This window comes from Gorilla gorilla, chromosome 1 (genome assembly GCF_029281585.2).
Source record: "Gorilla gorilla gorilla isolate KB3781 chromosome 1, NHGRI_mGorGor1-v2.1_pri, whole genome shotgun sequence".
NCBI lineage: Eukaryota > Metazoa > Chordata > Mammalia > Primates > Hominidae > Gorilla > Gorilla gorilla.
This window is the reverse complement of record NC_073224.2, coordinates 222689557-222707094: the sequence shown is the minus strand read 5'-3', so window position 1 is coordinate 222707094 and position 17538 is coordinate 222689557. Positions and strand designations below refer to the sequence as shown.

Below are 17538 nucleotides of genomic sequence, written 5' to 3'. Positions count from 1 at the left end.
TCTTCTTATTTCAGGCTTCTGCTCTCATCTGAGGGCATGGCTGTTTCTAGAAGGTGATTTCAGAACCTCTGGCTCTACACGGTGCTGCTAAGGCCAGAAACATTTCATGGGGAGCCAGGAGACCTGGTCTTAGCTCTGCCACTGACTTCCTGATGGATGTGGGCCAAGTCACTTGTCCTCTCTGGGTTTCATTTCCTCATCTGAGCCCCCGTGAGATGAGCTGAGTCCACTCTGCAGTTCACTGTGGAGGTGAAGTACCCAGACCCTGGAGTTGAACACACTCCATTCTCAGGCTGGCTCCAGGCATGGCTGGAGCTGCACTTCCAAGCCTCAGTTTCCACATCTGAAAATGAAGAAACAATATAACACCAGTTATAATGGGTTCAGGGGAAGATAAATGAGCCCATGCATGTATAAGACCCCTTGCGCCATGGGTGCCCTGGCAGTGGGCACAGCTCTGGTAGCTCTGCGAGTCCCCTTTTCTCCAGCATCTGTCCTTCCCCTCACACCTGAGAGGATGGGAGGAGACGAGGACAGCTCAGACTGCAAGTGCTGGGAGCATAGGGTGTCTGTAAAGCTCCTTAGCGTCCTCAAATGCAGGCCCTGGCCCAGCGGAGGGGCAACAGGAAGTTGCCTGGGCTATTCATAGCTGTTGTGCTCTGGTTGGCTCTGGGAGGCAGAGGTTGCTCTGGGATCCTGAGTGAGCACACAGGGCACCTCCACCCAAGAGCCCTTCAGGAACCTTCACCTGGGTGTTGATGGTGACTATGGTCACAGCTACTGAGAGCCTCCAAACTAGGACACAGAAGTTGATTCTGCAGCATAAGGAAGAGCTTCCTGCTGGCCAGGTCTGCGATGGGCAGGGAAAGAGGGGCATGGAATTGTCAACCTGGGAAGGTTTTTAAGAGGAGCCTGAAGCTCACTCCAGCAGCTGGGCTGGCAGCAGGAGGAAGGGGTTACACTTGATGACAAGTGATGAACTTGGGGCCTCCCCAACCCCTTCACCCAGTGTCTGACTGTAGCTAAGGCCAAGTAAGGGGTTTCTAGTTGGCCTTACTGGTGGGAGGGGGGAAGCCCCCAGAAGAGGAGGTGTTGCCAGTCACCTGAGCTGCTGGGAGTCTGAGCCCTCCAGGAGATGAGTGTGTAGGGATGACATCACAGGAAGTGATTCATTCCCCCAGGGGCTGTGTGAACTGGTTATTTGGAGAAACATTTGTGTTTGGGGTAATTGTGTGCCCCAGGGTGTCCCAGCCTAGGAAACCCTTAGGAATCCTCGACTCAGCGTGTGCTGCAGGTCCCATCCCCACACTCCAGTAGGCTAGCCCACCACCCTGTCCACCCCCGACTCCAGTGGGCTAGCTCACCACCCTGTCCACCCCCGACTCCAGTGGGCTAGCTCACCACCCTGTCCACCCCCCAACCCAGTGGGCTAGCCCACCACCCTGTCCACCCCCGACTCCAGTGGGCTAGCTCACCACCCTGTCCACCCCCCACCCCAGTAGGCTAGCCCACCACCCTGTCCACCCCCCACCCCAGAGGGCTAGCTCACCACCCTGACCCCCACACCCCAGTGGGCTAGCTCACCACCCTGACTCCCTGGATCTGGCCAGACTGCCCTGGCCATCCTTGTCCTTGCCTAAGGAGTTCAGGTGGCTCATGCCAATAAAGACAGGGGTGGGAAGTGTGGGAATCCATCTGCAGTCCTGTGTGGCCCTCCTTGACTGCCCAGAGGCCAGAACCAGAGCCCAAAGCTGGAGACCATAAAGAACCTTTATTCTTTGGGATGCAGAAGGCTGGCCTTGTAGGAGACAGGGACATTCTCCTGCACTTTCCCCCAAGCCTTCCCCACCACTGCAAAAGCAGCAATGCAAGACTGAGTCGGGATCAGACAGCGGTAGAATTGGAGGGGCATAGGGAGAAGGGACTCTGCAGGCCTCTCAGATGCACTTTCTGGAATTCTCTGTATTTCAGAAAATGAAAATGCCAAAACAGAGTTCGAAAACTTGTGGTATGTGTAATGTGTACATCGAGTAAATTAATGCTTTTAACTCGCACAGAAGAACAATGAGGCATAATTGTGCTCCTCAGGGGAAAATTATAGGATTGACGCCGACACTAATTTCCAGCGACCGACAGGCTGCCAGCCCCTGGCTGGACACATTCTCTGCTCCATCCTGTCACTGTGTCACTGCAGCAGGAAGAACACTATTCACCAGAAGAGACATTAAAAGTTCAAGTTTCAGGGTCCCTGGAGAATATGAAGCTGGGGTCCTCCGCAAGTTCCACAGGGCCCTGACATGCCCGGGGGTTGTAGAAACTGGACTCAGAATGGAAGCGGGTAGCATTCTTGAAACATAAAATATTGACATCACGAAGGGCCTCAGAGGTCAGCCACCCCTTAATTCTGTGGAACTCCCTGCTCCTCTGGGTCCTAGCTGCCACTTGCCATTTTGGGACTGGCTGGGAATCTCTCCCCCTCCCTCTGGCCCCCCAGGCCCTCCGCTTTCCGCCTCCTTACCCCTTCCTGGCATTTCCTGGATCTTAGTCTTGGAATGTCTCCTCACTCCGAGCCTTCTTCTCTCCCCTTCTCAACTCCCATCCCTTTTACTTCCAGCTGGTCTTTGCAGGCTGTGTGACCTTGGGCCAGTCACTTAGCATCTCTGAGCCTGTTTTCTTCGGAGTGACATCCCTTATTGTTTGTACCTGCGAAGCTGGCACCTTTATTTTTTCCATTTTATTTTATTTTTATTTTTATTTTTGAGATGGAGTCTCACTCTGTTGCCCAGGCTGGAGTGCAGTGACATGATCTCGGCTCACTACAACCTCCATCTCCCAGGTTCAAGTGATTCTCCTGCACTCCTCTGCCCCCCAAGTAGCTGGAATTACAGTTATGCACCACCCCATATTTTTAATGGAGACAAGGTTTTGCCGTGTTTTCTAGGCTGGTCTCGAACTCCTGACCTCAGGTGATCTGCCCACCTCGGCCTCCCAAAGTGTTGGGATTACAGGCGTGAGCCATCTCACCCTGCCTAAGTTTTTATTTTATTTTATTTTATTTTGTTTTATTTTATTTTTTGAGACAAGGTCTCGTTCTGTCACCCAGGCTAGGGTGCAGTGGTGTGACCCTGGCTCAGTGCAACCTCAAACTCTTGGGCTCAAGTGATCCTCTGCCTTAGCCCCCTAAGTAGCTAGGATTACAGGCCTGAGCCACCGCGCCCGGCCTATTTTTTTCCATTTTACATTGAGGAATTCCACAATCCACAGAATGCGGACATGCTTTGGGGAGAGGATCGATGACTCACAACTTGGACTCTAAATTCAGGGCCCCATCTCTCAGGGACATTCTGGTCTCCAGCCCCTGTTTATCTCTTCTGGGAAGACCAGTGAGTGAAAGCTGTCCCTCTTCTCCAGCTCCATTCCTGGCTGGGCAGAGCTCCACTTGGGAGAAGGCTGGTTCAGCCTGCGCCCTCAGCCTGGGCTCTCTGGGCGTGCCCCTCCCCAAGCAATGACAGGGCATAAGGCACCCACTAGTGTGATTTCTGTGAATGAGGGAGAAGACAGGACACAGCCACATCATGTGTGATTCTAGACTCCTGAGAAAATGCCCCAGCCCGCTGAGGGGTCTGGGACATCAGCCATTGCCCTCCCTCAACCTCCAGCAGCCCCAGCCAGCCCCGGGGAGAGGACACAGGGGAAAGCTAAAGCCAGGGTTGCAGCCAGGGGACTGGGGGTTGGAGCTGCCCCCTCCTACTGTCTGGTGCCCACACCTCCCATCTCAAGGAACCTCCTGTGGTCTTTTCCCCAGGGCAGTCTGCTCCTGGGCACCTGCTCTGTGCTGGGTTCTGCCATTCGGTGATGATACGGCCCATGGCCACATGTGAGGAGCTTCCATCCTAGTTGGAGAGTTAAACAAATTTCAGGATGTGGGTTTCAACAGTTGCACACCTGACCCATTTTCTTGGTCAGGGAGGAGAGTGAAGGGAGGTGCCAGGGTCCTATTAACGACAGGGCCCTGTGTCCTCTTTTGCCCGGGTCTGCCCACTCCTCCATGCCTTTCAGATGCCCTCTGTGACAGTAATGATCATGATGGCAGCCCTGGTTTTCTGTTTTTGTTTTTGTTTTTTTTGAGACGGAGTCTTGCTCTGTCGCCCAGGCTGGAGTGCAGTGGCACGATCTCGGCTCACTGCAACCTCCGCCTCCCAGGTTGAAGCAATTCCTCTCCCTCCACCATGCCCAGCTAGTTTTTTGTATTTTTAGTAGAGATGGGGTTTCACTATGCAGGCCAGGCTGGTCTTGAACTCCTGACCTCAGCCTCCCAAAGTGCTGAGATTACAGGCATGAGCCACCGTGCCCGGCCGGCAGCCCTGTTTTAAGTGCTCACGGCACTATCTCAGTTAAACCTCACAACAAGCCTGTGAGATGGGGACTACTATAATCCCCATTTGCAGACACACGGAGACACAGAGAGGTTGAGAGACTTTTCTGAAGTCACACAGCCCACAAATGCCAGAGCTGGGATTTGGACCCAGGTCCACTTGGTTCTAAATTCTGTGAGCCTAACCCTGTGACTGCCCAGGCTCTGAGACTCTTCTATGTTGCTGGGTAAGTGAGGGGTGAAGTGAAGGCAGGGCAGCAGATGAGCTTTGGAGTCAGACCCAGGCAGAGGCCAAGCACGGCTGTGCCCCATCACCCTCTGTGTGACCTCTCTGTATTTCAGCTCATTTTCTGTAAAATGGGGAGAAAAATAATCACTCCCCTATTAGCAGGCAGGGGCCATGGGGATGGAATCAGAGAACGGAGTAAAAACCCTCCGTAGACTCTGATGGACCTGCCCCGTGTGGACCCCACAAGGGCAAAGCCAAGGATGATTTGTCTCTGCTTTCCTGGTGCCCAGCATGGGACCTGACGTACAATAGCTACCCAGGAAGGTACATTGAGGCACAGCCACTGGCAGCACTAATGGGAGCCCTGTGTGCCCCAGGGAAGCTGCTGGCCTTTAGTGCTGGAGCTCATGGGGTGGCAGCCAGTACCCCGGGACTATCAGCCTCCAGGCAGATCCCTGGCTCCAGGCAGAATCACCCATGGAGCTGGTCACCCCAGGAGATTTGCTGGGCCCGGCTGCCTGACCCTACGGCATTTCTTGTGGCTTCATTCCAGGACACCTAGCGGCTGGCGCCTGTGGGGCTCCTGGCAGGCTGGATCCTGGCCAGGCGTGCAGGGGAGCCACAGGCTCAGCCAGCAGTGCCTGCTCTTCAGCCTTTTCATCCGATTCTGCCTGATTCTCCCCCTCCTGCCTCCACCACTCATCCAGCACAGTGCCCCAGACGACCCCCAAGAGCACATTGGCCCCCACCCCCACCCACTCAGTTTCTGCCCCCAGGATCTGGCCATGTCCAAACTGCTGGATAGGACAGTTGGCAGGGAAGCACTTCTCTGTGACTGCTGTATTTCTCTTCTCCCTAGAGACCAGGTGGTACATTTCTGAGCTGTTGACATAAGATTTGGCCTGTGGAGCCCCAGTGGGCCTAGGCTTCTGGGAAGCAAGTTGCAGCCACGCAAAAGGAAAAGCTTTCTAATTACCTGAACCATCAAAGCAGAGAGGGGTGTGAGGTAGTGAGCTGTCAGTCTTGGGGAGTGGGCAGGCGGCTGGCCGGGATGACCTCCAAGGCCCGCCTCTGACCCAAGGCCTATGCTATGCAAGATGCTCCCTGGTCTCTTCCTTCTGTCATTTCAGGGCAGACAAGGACAAGAAGATCACAGGCACCACCCCCCTGGCCTTGCCGCTGTAAGATGTGGGTGCATGGTGGGGCCAGGGGGCTGTGGCTTTCCTGCCTTGGTGCTGCCACCCTCCCTAGGCCTCCCTGGCCTGCTGCCAAAGAGCCATGCAGAGGAGCTCGAATTGCACACTCTCTCAACACATTCCTGTTTCCTTCCGACACCCCTGATCGTCTCCTCCTTCCAGTCCCTGACAAGGGCATGCTCAGGGCACACACGCACTCATTTTAATACCAGCCAGGACAGCTTCTCACTTTGCTATCTGGGTGACCTGAGCAAAGTTACTTAACTTCTCTGAGATTTCTTCATCTGCGAAGTGGGGACGTAATTCGGAGTCCTCATTAGGGAAAAGGAGCCAGGCTGGTAGGAGCAGGGAAAAGTAAAGAAAGAAAAGAAAGCTGATCAGCTCCGAGCCTGCCTTTCTTCATGGTCCAGGACGCATCGCCCTCCTATGCAAGTAACTCACAATCTTCCTGCACCCAGCTTTCACCAGACCCCTGCAACTGAGCTCCCTGCGGCCTGGGCATAGTCAGCACTGCACAAAGCCCTCTTCAACAGACAGATAAACATCGTCCTATAAAATCCCCAGCAAGTCTTTGTTTCTTTGCCGTCGGCTTCACCCCAGAGAGAGGCTTCTTTCTTGAAGGCTGACCATTGTGTCTCTGGCGATGTATTTTCCTACTTTCTGTAATCAATCTGCTTTCCTTTACATACAGCTGTCCTGGTAAATTCTTTTACTCCTGCATTACCGGCCGTCATTACCCTGTGACAAGTAACACCTACCTTGGTTGGGGAGCAGGAGTTGGAGTGAAGTCGAGATGAGATCATGGATAGCAAAAGCTAAGCATGTGCCTGGTACACGGCAGGTGCTTGAAAATGCAGGCTCTTTCCCTGCTCCACTAGAACCCATGGAACATGCTGCCTTATGCCATAACCAGTGGGTGAACCTGCACCTTACCACAGGAGGCGGGCAGGGGTGGAGAGTAGTTGGTTTTACACTCCTCATCCCGCCCTCTGCGTCTCCTTTTGTGAGATTCTCTAAGAATTCACCCCATTCTGCCCATAACCTCTCTATTGAACCTGATGCAACTGGCCCTGCTGTGGGCATGAGGTTGGTGGGCATTGCAGGGTGAGTAGGAGGACGCTGCTCTGGGCGGCGCAGATGAGATGTGAAGTGGCCCCCAGGAAGGTCTGAACCAGGGCCATGGGGGCACAGAGGAAGCACATAGGTTTCTGGCTGGAGTGAGTTGGGCTGTTTGGGGATTCTGAGAAGAGTAATCGTAACCATGGTGACAGCATCTAACGCTGAGAAGTCATCATCTCAGGGAATCCCTCCAACAGCCTAGGAAGTAGCTCTTGGGATTATGTCCATTTTACAGTGGAGGAAAATCGAGGCAGTTGAGTGACCAGTTTGAGGCCATGCTCCACACAGAACCCACACTTCACTCCGTGGAAGAGATGGCATTTGAAGCGGGTCTTGAAGAATGCAAAAGACCCCCCTACCCCCACCCCGTGACTCGGCCCAGCAGAGATGGGGGAGCAGCCTGGTGAGGGGCAGGCTCATCAGCATAAGAGTGGAAACCATGATAATATAACAGTGATTACCAGGACTCCTGACAGGGTGACTCCTGTAGTGGTAATGATTTTGGTCTTTTTTATTTGGAGGGGTGCTTTGAAATCCATGACCTCACCTGACTATGCATTTGGGGACATGCCAGTACTGCATATCTGGGGGTTGGTTAGGTCTGGGGGCTACATCATGAGACATCACCAAAGAGAAGCATCTTGGAGAGGATTATTAGATTCGGAGGAAGCTGGGAGCAGCTCCAGAAAGCTGGCGCAGCACAGCCCACTGCAGGGTGGCCTGGGGCTCCCCACAAGCTCCCACTCCTGCCTGTCATACCTCCCAGGGGCAGCCCTTCATCCATGGCCAGGCCCACAGATCTGGGCACCTGAGAGAGAAAAAAAAAGCAGCGTAAGCCCTGTCTCCCAGCCCCAGGGCAGGGGAGGGGGTAAGATGCCAAGGGAATGAGAATCAAAGGCAGCGCAGGGCTCACCCGGCATAACCTGCCTTGCTTGGGTGCCAGAGAGAATAAGCAGACCCCTCCTCCTGCCTCTTCCTGGTGGTCTTCAAAGCTCCTGCTGGGGTACCTGCCACTCTTCTGTAGCTGAAGCTGACCTGGATGGGGGTGATGGGAGCCAAGTCTTGAAGGCAGTGGGGCTGGGAACTAGAACAGGCCCCTCCCCATGCCTGTGGGAGTGGCCCTGGGCCTCAGACCTGCATAGCAGGTGTCTCCTGCAGGAAGCCACATTTCCCCAAGGCCCGACCCCTCTAGGCACTGCCCACTCATCTGTTACTCACAGGGGAGGGAGACACTGAGACCAGGAGCCCAGCACCCCAGAGAATGGTGAACAGAGGTGTGAGCTATTGAGCAAGTTTGGGGTGGGGAGGGAGCAGATCTAGACTACAGGAAGCTAGGCTGGGCTTGGAGGGTCTTGATAGCCCCAGAGGAATTGTACCTGTCATTTCTTCCCCCTTCTTTCATCATCATCATCATCATCATCATCATCATCATCATCATCATCATCATTTTCTACCAAGGCTCCAAATAGGGGGCTGTGACTTGGAGATGTCAACTTTTGCCCAAAGCTAGGGATTGGCTCCACAGAGTCCTGCTTCCCTTGAAAGGGCTGTGTCTGGCACCGGTGGTCCCTGAGTGGGGTGGAGCAGGAGTCCCCCATGAGCTAGAAACCCTTCTGCTGCCAGCTGGGTGCCCTGGGCTTGTGGCTACTTGCTCTTGGAACTCATGGGCCAGGCCGACTGGATTCAATCATGACTCAGCCACCTCCCCGCTGGGCAGTCCTGAGAAAGCCACTCCACCATCCTGAGTCGCTGTGTCCTTGTCCAGAACGCGTTGATTGTGCCCCTGGTTCATGCCAGGCACTAAGCTGGATGCAGAGATGACAGCAGCGATGCAGACAGCATAAAACAGAAAAAAATCTCTGCATTTTAGAGGAGAGACTGCAATGAGCAGATATGTGCTCTGTCAGGTGGCTGGGAGGTGGCCGGTGCCATGGGCTGGAATGAAGCTGGGGTTGGGGCACCAGACTCGTGGTGTCATTCATGTCACGCCATTTGCAACAGGCAAGAAGGGTACATCAGAAGGGCCTCGTATGCTACCCTGAGAGAAGGAAGTGAGGGGCTGGGCAGACCGCAGGGATCGGTGACAGGAACATTCCGGACAGAGAGAGCTGCAGCCCTGGCATGCTTGAGGAACGGCAGGAACAAGCAAGAGGGTGTGGGGAGGGAAAGCAATGGGTCAGGAAAGCCTGGGAGGCCACACAGGCTCTGGTGACAGCCTCTGAGCAGGAGGGATGCAACAGGACTTCTATTTTAAAAGGTCCCTCTGGCTGCTATGTTGAAGCTGGACTGTGGGGAGAGAGGGGAAGCAAGACACTGGCCTATGATAAAAATCCACATGGAAGCAACTGGTGGCTTGGACAGGGTGTGAGCTGTGGCAGAGGTGAGAGCGGTCAGGGTCTGCAGTTGCTATGAAGGTGGAGGTGATGGGATTTGCTGAGGGGCTGGCTCTGCGAGTGAGGGAACAAGATGAGGTGAGGCTGAATTGGAAGGTGGAGCTGCTATGGACAGACTTGCGGTGGGTTGGGCAGGAGCAGGTTTGAAAGGAGTGGGGAAGGAGTGGGCGTGGGGAAGGAGTGGGCATGGGGAAGCAGGAGTTTGGCTTTGGACGTGCGAAATTTAAAATGCCTGGTAGGGCTGGGCGCAGTGGCTCATGCCTGTAATCCCAGCACTTTGGGAGGCCGAGGTTGGCAGATCACTTGAGGTCGGGAGTTCGAGACCAGCCTGGCCAACATGGTGAAAGCCCGTCTCTACTAAAAATACAAAAATTAGCTGGCGTGGTGGTGAGCTCCTGTAATCCCAGCTACTTGGGAGGCTGAGGCAGGAGAATCGCTTGAACCCAGGAGGCAGAGGTTGCAGTGAGCTGAGATCATGCCTTTGCACTCCAGCCTGGGTGACAGAGCAAGACTTTGTCTCAAAAAATAAAAAATAAATAAAATAAAATGCCTGGTAGACACCCAGGGAGAGACTCAAAAAACAAGAAGTCTGAGAGTTCTAACCATATTGATGTGGCAGGTGGAGAAAACCAAGGGAGTGGGTGTAGACAGAAGAAAGGAGGAGAGGGGAGGGAGGGGAGGAGAGGAGGAGAGGGGAGGGAGGGGAGGAGAGGAGGAGAGGGGAGGGAGGGGAGGAGAGGAGGAGAGGGGAGGCTGAGCCCTAAGCCAGGTGCGCTGGGGCCAGCCACACTCTGAAGAGTACCAGTGTAGGGATTCTGCCCGTTGCCGACGGTGCCTATTCCAATTACACATTTCAGAACTTGTTGGGGTGGTGCGGAACCACAGATGGGCTCAGGGGCTACTGGACCCACTGTAAGATGAACCTGAGCTGAAACTCCATGGATCACCTGGCCTCCATGAGCCCCTGCTCTGCCAGGTGGGCCGCAGTGTTGTTTAGGGTCTCCTAGACCAGTTCAGGGCCAGTGTGCAGGAGAACTAGAAATGTACGATTACTTCCTTTTCCCCAGTGACAGTCACCCTGGTAAAAAGTTGTGCGTCCTCTTGGGGAAGGCTGGGAGAAAGTTGAACAGTGTGTTTGTGGCAATGTACCAGGGTCCTTCCTCAAGGAGATCTGATTGTTTAATTTTTAAGAAGGTTATGAACCCCTTGTTAAACACAGCCACTATTTAAAATTAAATTATACACACAATTAAACAAATTATATTAAAAACAAAGGCAGTAATACTGAAAACTCATCACTGCTTAATTATTTTACTGCATTTTACCATTGTCCAGGTACAGTGGAAATAGTGATGTCACGAGGTGCTATTATGCATCTCTTTGAAACTCTGAGTCCAGTGATGTTGGGCTGGTAACTTGAAACTGGCTGGAGTGGGAGTGTTTACACCACAGACATTGGTCAAGGCTACAAATCAGGGCTTCATTCATCGTTTTATCAAATGCCTAGAGTTCAGAAAGTGATGGAGACAGGTTAACAATGTCAACTAAATTTAAAAGTGTATTGCGTCTATAGCCATGACATTGTGGTTAGTACCAAGAATTGATGAAATGTTCCTCCAGGATTATCTGATTCAGCAAAGAAGTTGCTCACATCCTAGATGAATGAATGAAGGGTGACATGCATCTTCATTGTTTCCCCTTTCATCTTATTCGTGAATGCCAACAAAAATATCAACCAACGTTTACGTCACATATCAGATTTAGTGACAATAAACTTATGGAGGAAAGAATGAGCAGATTGGGATGCAATTGCATTGGTCAAATCATGGTCAAATTGCAACCACAGGTTGGCTACAGTTGCAAGAGAGGGCATCTGGAGGAATCAATGTACTATATAGAATTTACAACACATTTTACAATAAAGAATTATATGTATTATACTATTATTTTTACATTATGTGCTACACACTATTTACATCAGTAAAATTTATGATAAATTTATATATACATATACATGCATAAGAACCCCCCCACTCCAGAGAGCTGGTTGTTAAACATTTGCCAGCACACCACTGCCTGGAGTTAGGGGGTAAGGGGGTGTGACACAGCAAAGGCGTTAGAGGAAAGGCCACGGAGTCAGAGGAGAGCAAGCAGAGCCCGTGTCCCAGCTGCCAAGTGGGAAAGTGTTTCAAAGACAGGTGATCATCTGGGCCAAGTGCCTCTGACAGGTCAATGAGGGGAAGAAGAGAAAAGACCCACTGGGTTTGGCAACAGTGGAGTTTCCTTGTGGTGGGAGGAAAGGCTGATTACAGGCAGGTTGCAGAGGCAAAGAGAAGAAATAATTGGAGGTGTCAAGGGAGCGGAAGAAATGAGGAGGTCAAAGGAGAATGAGTTTGGGGATGGGTGATATTCACCATGTCTGTGTGCTGGGTGCAAGAGAGGGGAGAAGGGGCAAGGCCGGTGATGCCCTTGAGTAGGGGATGTGCCCCAGGAGGGCTGGTCTTGGGCAAGAGCCTAGGCAGCTCACCCCTCTTCCCAGGAGGGCAGGCATGCTCGTGGACTCAAAGGCAGGAGGGCTGGGAGATGAGGTGGTGGGAGGAGAGAGGTTGAAGGCTCTGAGTGACAAGGGGGAAGAGTGGGGAGGCTTCTGGAGATAGGAGAAGATAGGACATAGTCCTCTAGGACATTGAAAGAGAAAAGAGCCTGGAGCAATGCTGTAGGAGCACCGAGCATGTCACGCATCCATTGAGGTCAGCAGTCATGAATCCAAGTGAACCATGGTGAGCCGCGTGGTGCAGGTGCAGAGGGGGTGGACAGTTGGATCTGATTGTATAGCTGGAGCTCTGCCAGGCAGCTCAAGGGAGGGAAGGATGAGCAAAAGATTAGGGAGTGGAGCAAGGGGGTGGCTGCAGCGGGGGACTATGGGATCTATGGGACTATGCTGGGGAAGGGAAGAGGGAACACGAGGGATGAGGGGCAGCAGTGGGGGGCGAGTAGAGAGGACTCAGCCTTCAAAGGTCAAGTGTCCCAGTGGGCTGAAGGTTTGCTTGCACTGGTGTGTTAGGAGTGAGCTGGAATATTGGGAAGCGGTGTCCGAGTGGGTTGCTAACAGGGGAGCTTGTAGTGGGTGCAGTTTTTTGATAATGACATTCTATAGCACCTGCCCCGCGAAGGAGGGGATGAGGCCAGGTGGAGGACAGGAGCATTGGATGAGAGGTCAAGGGGCTGAGGGACCAGGGTGCAGCACACCATCTACATCGCCATTGAAGTATAAACTGGTGACGGCAGCCGGCTGAGGAACATGGCAGGAGCTGGCACCCTCGAGATGAGGACAGAGCAATGGTGTGCAGAGGTGTCCCTGTAGATCGGTGGTGTAGTCTGGAAATGTCAATGCAAAGCTGGGGGTTTACGGAGTGAAGAAAGATGATGATCTGGAAGGGACATTGAGGAGCGTGAAGGACCCTTGCCCACCTCCAGGCCCAGGGGCTGGAGGGAGTAAGGGGGAAGCAGTCACCATGGAGATGGCTGAAGGGGAGGCCATGCCTGCTGTTGGGGGCAGGCTTCCTTTACAGTACAAGATCAAGGAAACTGTCCAGGGTGGGACTGAGGATATCGTGCAGATGATGGTGGCTGGGATTGAAAGGGAGTTGGGGAGGATGAGGAAGGGGGTCAGATGAGAGGATGAGAGTCCAGGAGACTTGGGGTTTCCATGGCAACTGATGTAAACGATGAGGAAGAGCAGGTAAGGTGCGAGGACCCCCAAAAGTGCTGTGGAATGTGGTGACTGTAAGGCCAGGAGTGGGGGATGGGGGAGGTGGGTCTTGCCAGCAGCCTGTGGGGGCTCTGGGGCCCGTGCACACTCCTGCCTCATCTGTAAAATAGGGATTATAATCTTTGCTTTGGGGGGTTGTGATGAGCATTAGGGAGCACCAAGAAGGACTCGTGATTGTTGGAATTAGGACTGTTGTCACCGCAGTCAATGGAGATAGTTTTTTGATGGGGCCAAGTGATCATGGCAGAGGTTGTGGAGGGGGTCTGGTTTCTCCAGAAGGCTGAATATTTGGGTGGTTTTTTAGGGGTCCAGGAAAGGATGAAGGCAGGAGAATATGCAGAAGGACCCCTTTTGCAGAGAGGCAGAAAGTGAGAATCCAACCATTTATTAACAAGTGTTTATTGAGCACCTACTATGGGCCAGACACTGTTACAGGTGTTGGGGATGCAGCTGTGAGCAAAACAGACAAAATTCCTCCAGCAGCATCTTTGTAGTCAGGTGGATGTCTGTAAGTGGACTTGACCTTGGGTGGTGTCCTGGTGGCTGATGGCTCTGCCGTGGGGGATGATGTTGGAGAGCCCTGACTTAACAAAGGAAGAACAAGCACCAATGTGTAGTTCTCTCATTCAACCTCCTCTCCAGAGTGTGAGCGCCACAGGCTCAAGAGCCTCCTGGAACTCTGGGGATTAGTGCAGTGCCTGGCACAGAGAGGCCATAGTTCACGCTTATGCAGGGGATGAAGAAGAATGAGATGCCACCCACAGAGGCCCTGTTGATTTTGCTCTGGGTGCCCTGTAGCCTGAGTTTGCAGTGCATCCCCCTCTGATGCTGTGGGCCAGGAAGGCTGGCCCCAAGCAGCTGTGGCTGGGAGCAGCTGGTGGTGTGAGGGGTAGTGTGGGGGCCCGGCAGATGAGTGCCCCAGGCTGGGGCCAAGGCAGATGGGAGGCTTCTCAACACCCATTTCTTGATCCCAGAGCTCTGGTGTATCAGGTGAATGCGGTGTATTGGGTGATGGAAAGAAGTTGCACGGGGTGTTGGCATTAGTCAAGTTCTAGATCTCCACTCAAGTGCAGATGGGCTTGAATCCCCCTGCAGAGTGGCAGAAAGTGAGAATGCATCCATTCATTCACACGTGTTTATTGGGCACCTACACCTACCATGTGCCAGACACTGTTATAGGTGCTGGGGATGCAGCTGTGAACAAAACAGATAAAATTCCTGCCCTTGTGGAGCTGACCTTCTAGCAAGAGAGATGGACAGTTGACTGGCATTGAGGTGGGAGAATCGCTTGAACCTGGGAGGCGGAGGTTGCAGTGAGCAGAGACCGCACCACTGCACTCCAACCTGGGTGACAGAGGGAGACTCTGTCTCAAAAAAAAAAAAAAAAAAAAAAAAGGAATCAGAGCAGGGGAAGGGAGATGGGGGATCAGTCGGGGGGAAAGATGGGCAAGGTGCAGCATTAAATGGAGTGATTGGGTGGGGGCAGGGGCTTGCTGAGAAGGTGACATTTAGGCAGAGCCCTGAAGAGGGTGAGGGAAGGAGACTTGTGGACATCTTGGGGAGAAGCAGTCGATGCAGCAGCAGCGGGCAGTGCCAGGACAACCTTGGCATCTTCATGGCACAACAGGAAGGCCAGCGTGGCTGGAGCTAAGTGAGCGAGGGGAAGCGTAGTAGGGAGGAGGCAGTCAGCAAGGTGGCAGGGGCGCATCAGAAGGGCCTCTTATGCTACTCAAGAGGATTCTGCCTTTTATTGAGTTTGATGGAAACCACTGCTTTCCAGCAAAGAAACAACACGCTCTGCTGTGTGCAAAACAGACTGGAGGGGCCCGGGTGGGACCACGGACCCATGAGAAAGCTGCTCGGTGATCCAGGCGAGGGGTGATGGTGGCTTGGGCCGCAGTGATGTCAGTGGAGGTGGTGAGAGGTCGTGGGTTAGTGGATTTCTGTTGAGCTGGAGAGTTTGGAAGCGTCAGATCTGGAAGGGACTTGGGTGTGGGCTGGGGGTGTCCAAGGGTTTGCCATCTATGCCCTGGCTTCCAGGTGCCCAGCCCAGCTTGGTCTCCTGGCCAGTGGCACTGCCCTGTGCCTCCCCAGCCTGACTGTTGAGGGGTGCCATTTGAACGGCCTGGCAGCCCCAAGCCCCCACCCCACTGTGGCCACTCCCCTGAAGAGAGATGGGAAGACTGGGTCTCTTCCCATCTCTCTTCTCTGCCAGCGATGTGCCCAAGGGTGCCAACAGCTTCAGGGTCTCTGGAAGCTCCGGGGTGGAGGTCTTCATGGTCTACAACCGCACACGTGTGACAGAGCCCATAGGCAAGGCCCGTTGGCCGCTAGACACTGATGCAGACATGGTCGTAACTGTGGGCACAGCCAGTAAGGAATTAAAGGACTTCAAGGTAAGAGGCCACTTTCTCATAGACAAGGGTTGGATCTCTCCACCCCCATCCAAGGTAAGAGCCCCACCTTGGCAATTCCCATTCCAAAGCTCCCCACTTAACCAAACCTCACAAAGCTTATCACAGTACGTACACAAAACGTATCCTGATACAATGCCACTGACACCCAAAACACGCAAACCTCCACCACCACTCCAGTATCACGCATGTACACGTGAGTACTCCCACAAAACACAAGCTCTCCTAGTCACCCCCTCACATTCACAGACAACTTCACATTAATCCCTGTATTCAGCCCACACACGGACCCAGCAAGATGCCCCAGTGCTCTCGTGTGGGCAGGACCGCACAACAACAACCCGTGCAGGTGCACACACACACGTCCACATCTTTGTGTGCACGGATCTCCCACACCTAAGCCAACCTTCTCTCTCATCGCCTGCCCGAAGCTCAGACGAGTCCCTCCTCACTCGCCCCAGCCCCCAGCACCCATGGCATACAGTGATCCCCCAAATCCTAGACATGGCCCTTTCTCCCTGACAGGGAAAAGGCAGGGATAAAGCAGCTGTTGAGAGAGGGGCTCAGGAGCCCACTGTGGGCTCAGACCCCACCTCTTCTGCTTGCTAGCTGAGGGACTGCTGGGACTGCAGGCAGGGCCCGGACAGTCTCCTGTCGACTGGGGCCATCCCAGGGGCTCACTGGGATGACCCGCCTGGAGGGCTTGGCATGGATTCTGGACCACGCTAAAAGCTCCAGGACCACTGACTGTGGTGATGGAGTGGGGGTTCTCATTCCCATTTTATTGAGGAACTACCCGAGGCTTAGAGGAGCTGAGAGACTTGCCTAAGTCGATGGAGCCAGCTGCTCCTCCCTCATCTGCCAGCTGCTCCTGCTGGGACCTGCCCCACCTTTCCCATCCCTCCACCTTTCCCCCACCCTCCTTGCTCCTCACACCTGCTCTGGGAACCAGGGTGGGCTCCACAGCCACTTGCTGGAGAAGGTAGCTCTGAATCCTAGCCGGGAGCCCTTGAGTCTTGGGACCTCAGAGACTAGGGGGGTCTCCAGGCCTCCTGTGCCTCTAAGTAGGGCTGTCAGGATGTGTCCCCCATCACCTCTGCCCCCGCCATCTCTGAAGGTGATGGCCATGCAGGCTTAGGGCTATGTTCTGCAGGTGAGGGTCTCCTACTTTGGGGAGCAGGAAGACCAAACCCTGGGCCGCAGCGTGCTTTACCTCACTGGCGTCGGTAAGTAGCAGCTCCCTGGCTGCCCATCTATCCCTTCGCCCCTCCAGGTTGACTGTTTGAGGGTCTTAGTGGATTCCTTGGAGTGGAAGACCCATGGCCCGCTTCCTCCATCACTGAGGGGCTTGGATTCCTCAGGGACCTTCTGTCCACTCTGGAACCACAGGGATTGAGACCCAGCAGTCCTTAGGACCACAAGGATCTAGAAACTTCACTGCCCAGTGAACAACGGCTGGACCCACAATAAGCCTCCTTCATCCAGCGTCCCACGTATACCCTCATTAGACCTCCAAGACCCAGCACGGAAGGTGCCCCCTTCAGCCAGGGCCTGGGTCGATGGAACGGCAGAACCCAGCCCCTGCAACCTCAGGCCATGTCCCCAGTTCTCAGAGTTTGGGGTCACCAGCATATGATTTAGAACCCCAAAGCCACCAAGAGCTAGCAGGTGGACATGCACAGGCAAGCAAGTGATTCAAGAGCCAAAGGCTTGGGTCCCTCCAACTCCCAGAACCACAGGGCAAGCCACAGAGGTCTCCCAACTGTGGGGTCTGACCCCCAGGCAGGGCTTCCGGTCCTCACAGGCTTGGGGAGGGGTCAGAGTTTGCCCAACCTAGACTTTAGGGGTGTGAAGATGGGGCTGGATGAGCCCCTGGCAGCCCCTCTCCATCTCTTTGCAGATATTTCCCTTGAGGTTGACACAGGCCGCACAGGCAAGGTGAAGAGAAGCCAAGGGGACAAGGTGAGACCCTCCCGGGCACCCCAAGGCTGCGGGGTTGAAAGGCAAACTTGGGGTGGTCCCGGGTGGATTGTGCCCTCC

The 17538-nt window shown here is 54.0% G+C and overlaps 1 protein-coding gene across 1 annotated transcript in view; it reads left to right on the top strand.

Annotated features, from left to right (window-relative positions):
* PADI1 (peptidyl arginine deiminase 1) overlaps window positions 1–17538 on the top strand; it is a 40490-nt gene that overhangs the window by 1839 nt on the left and 21113 nt on the right. The window contains exons 2-4 of the mRNA XM_004024768.5: window positions 15300–15480; window positions 16652–16724; window positions 17399–17460. Of these exons, the coding sequence (XP_004024817.4) occupies window positions 15300–15480; window positions 16652–16724; window positions 17399–17460 (316 nt within the window). The remainder of the gene's footprint in view (window positions 1–15299; window positions 15481–16651; window positions 16725–17398; window positions 17461–17538) is intronic.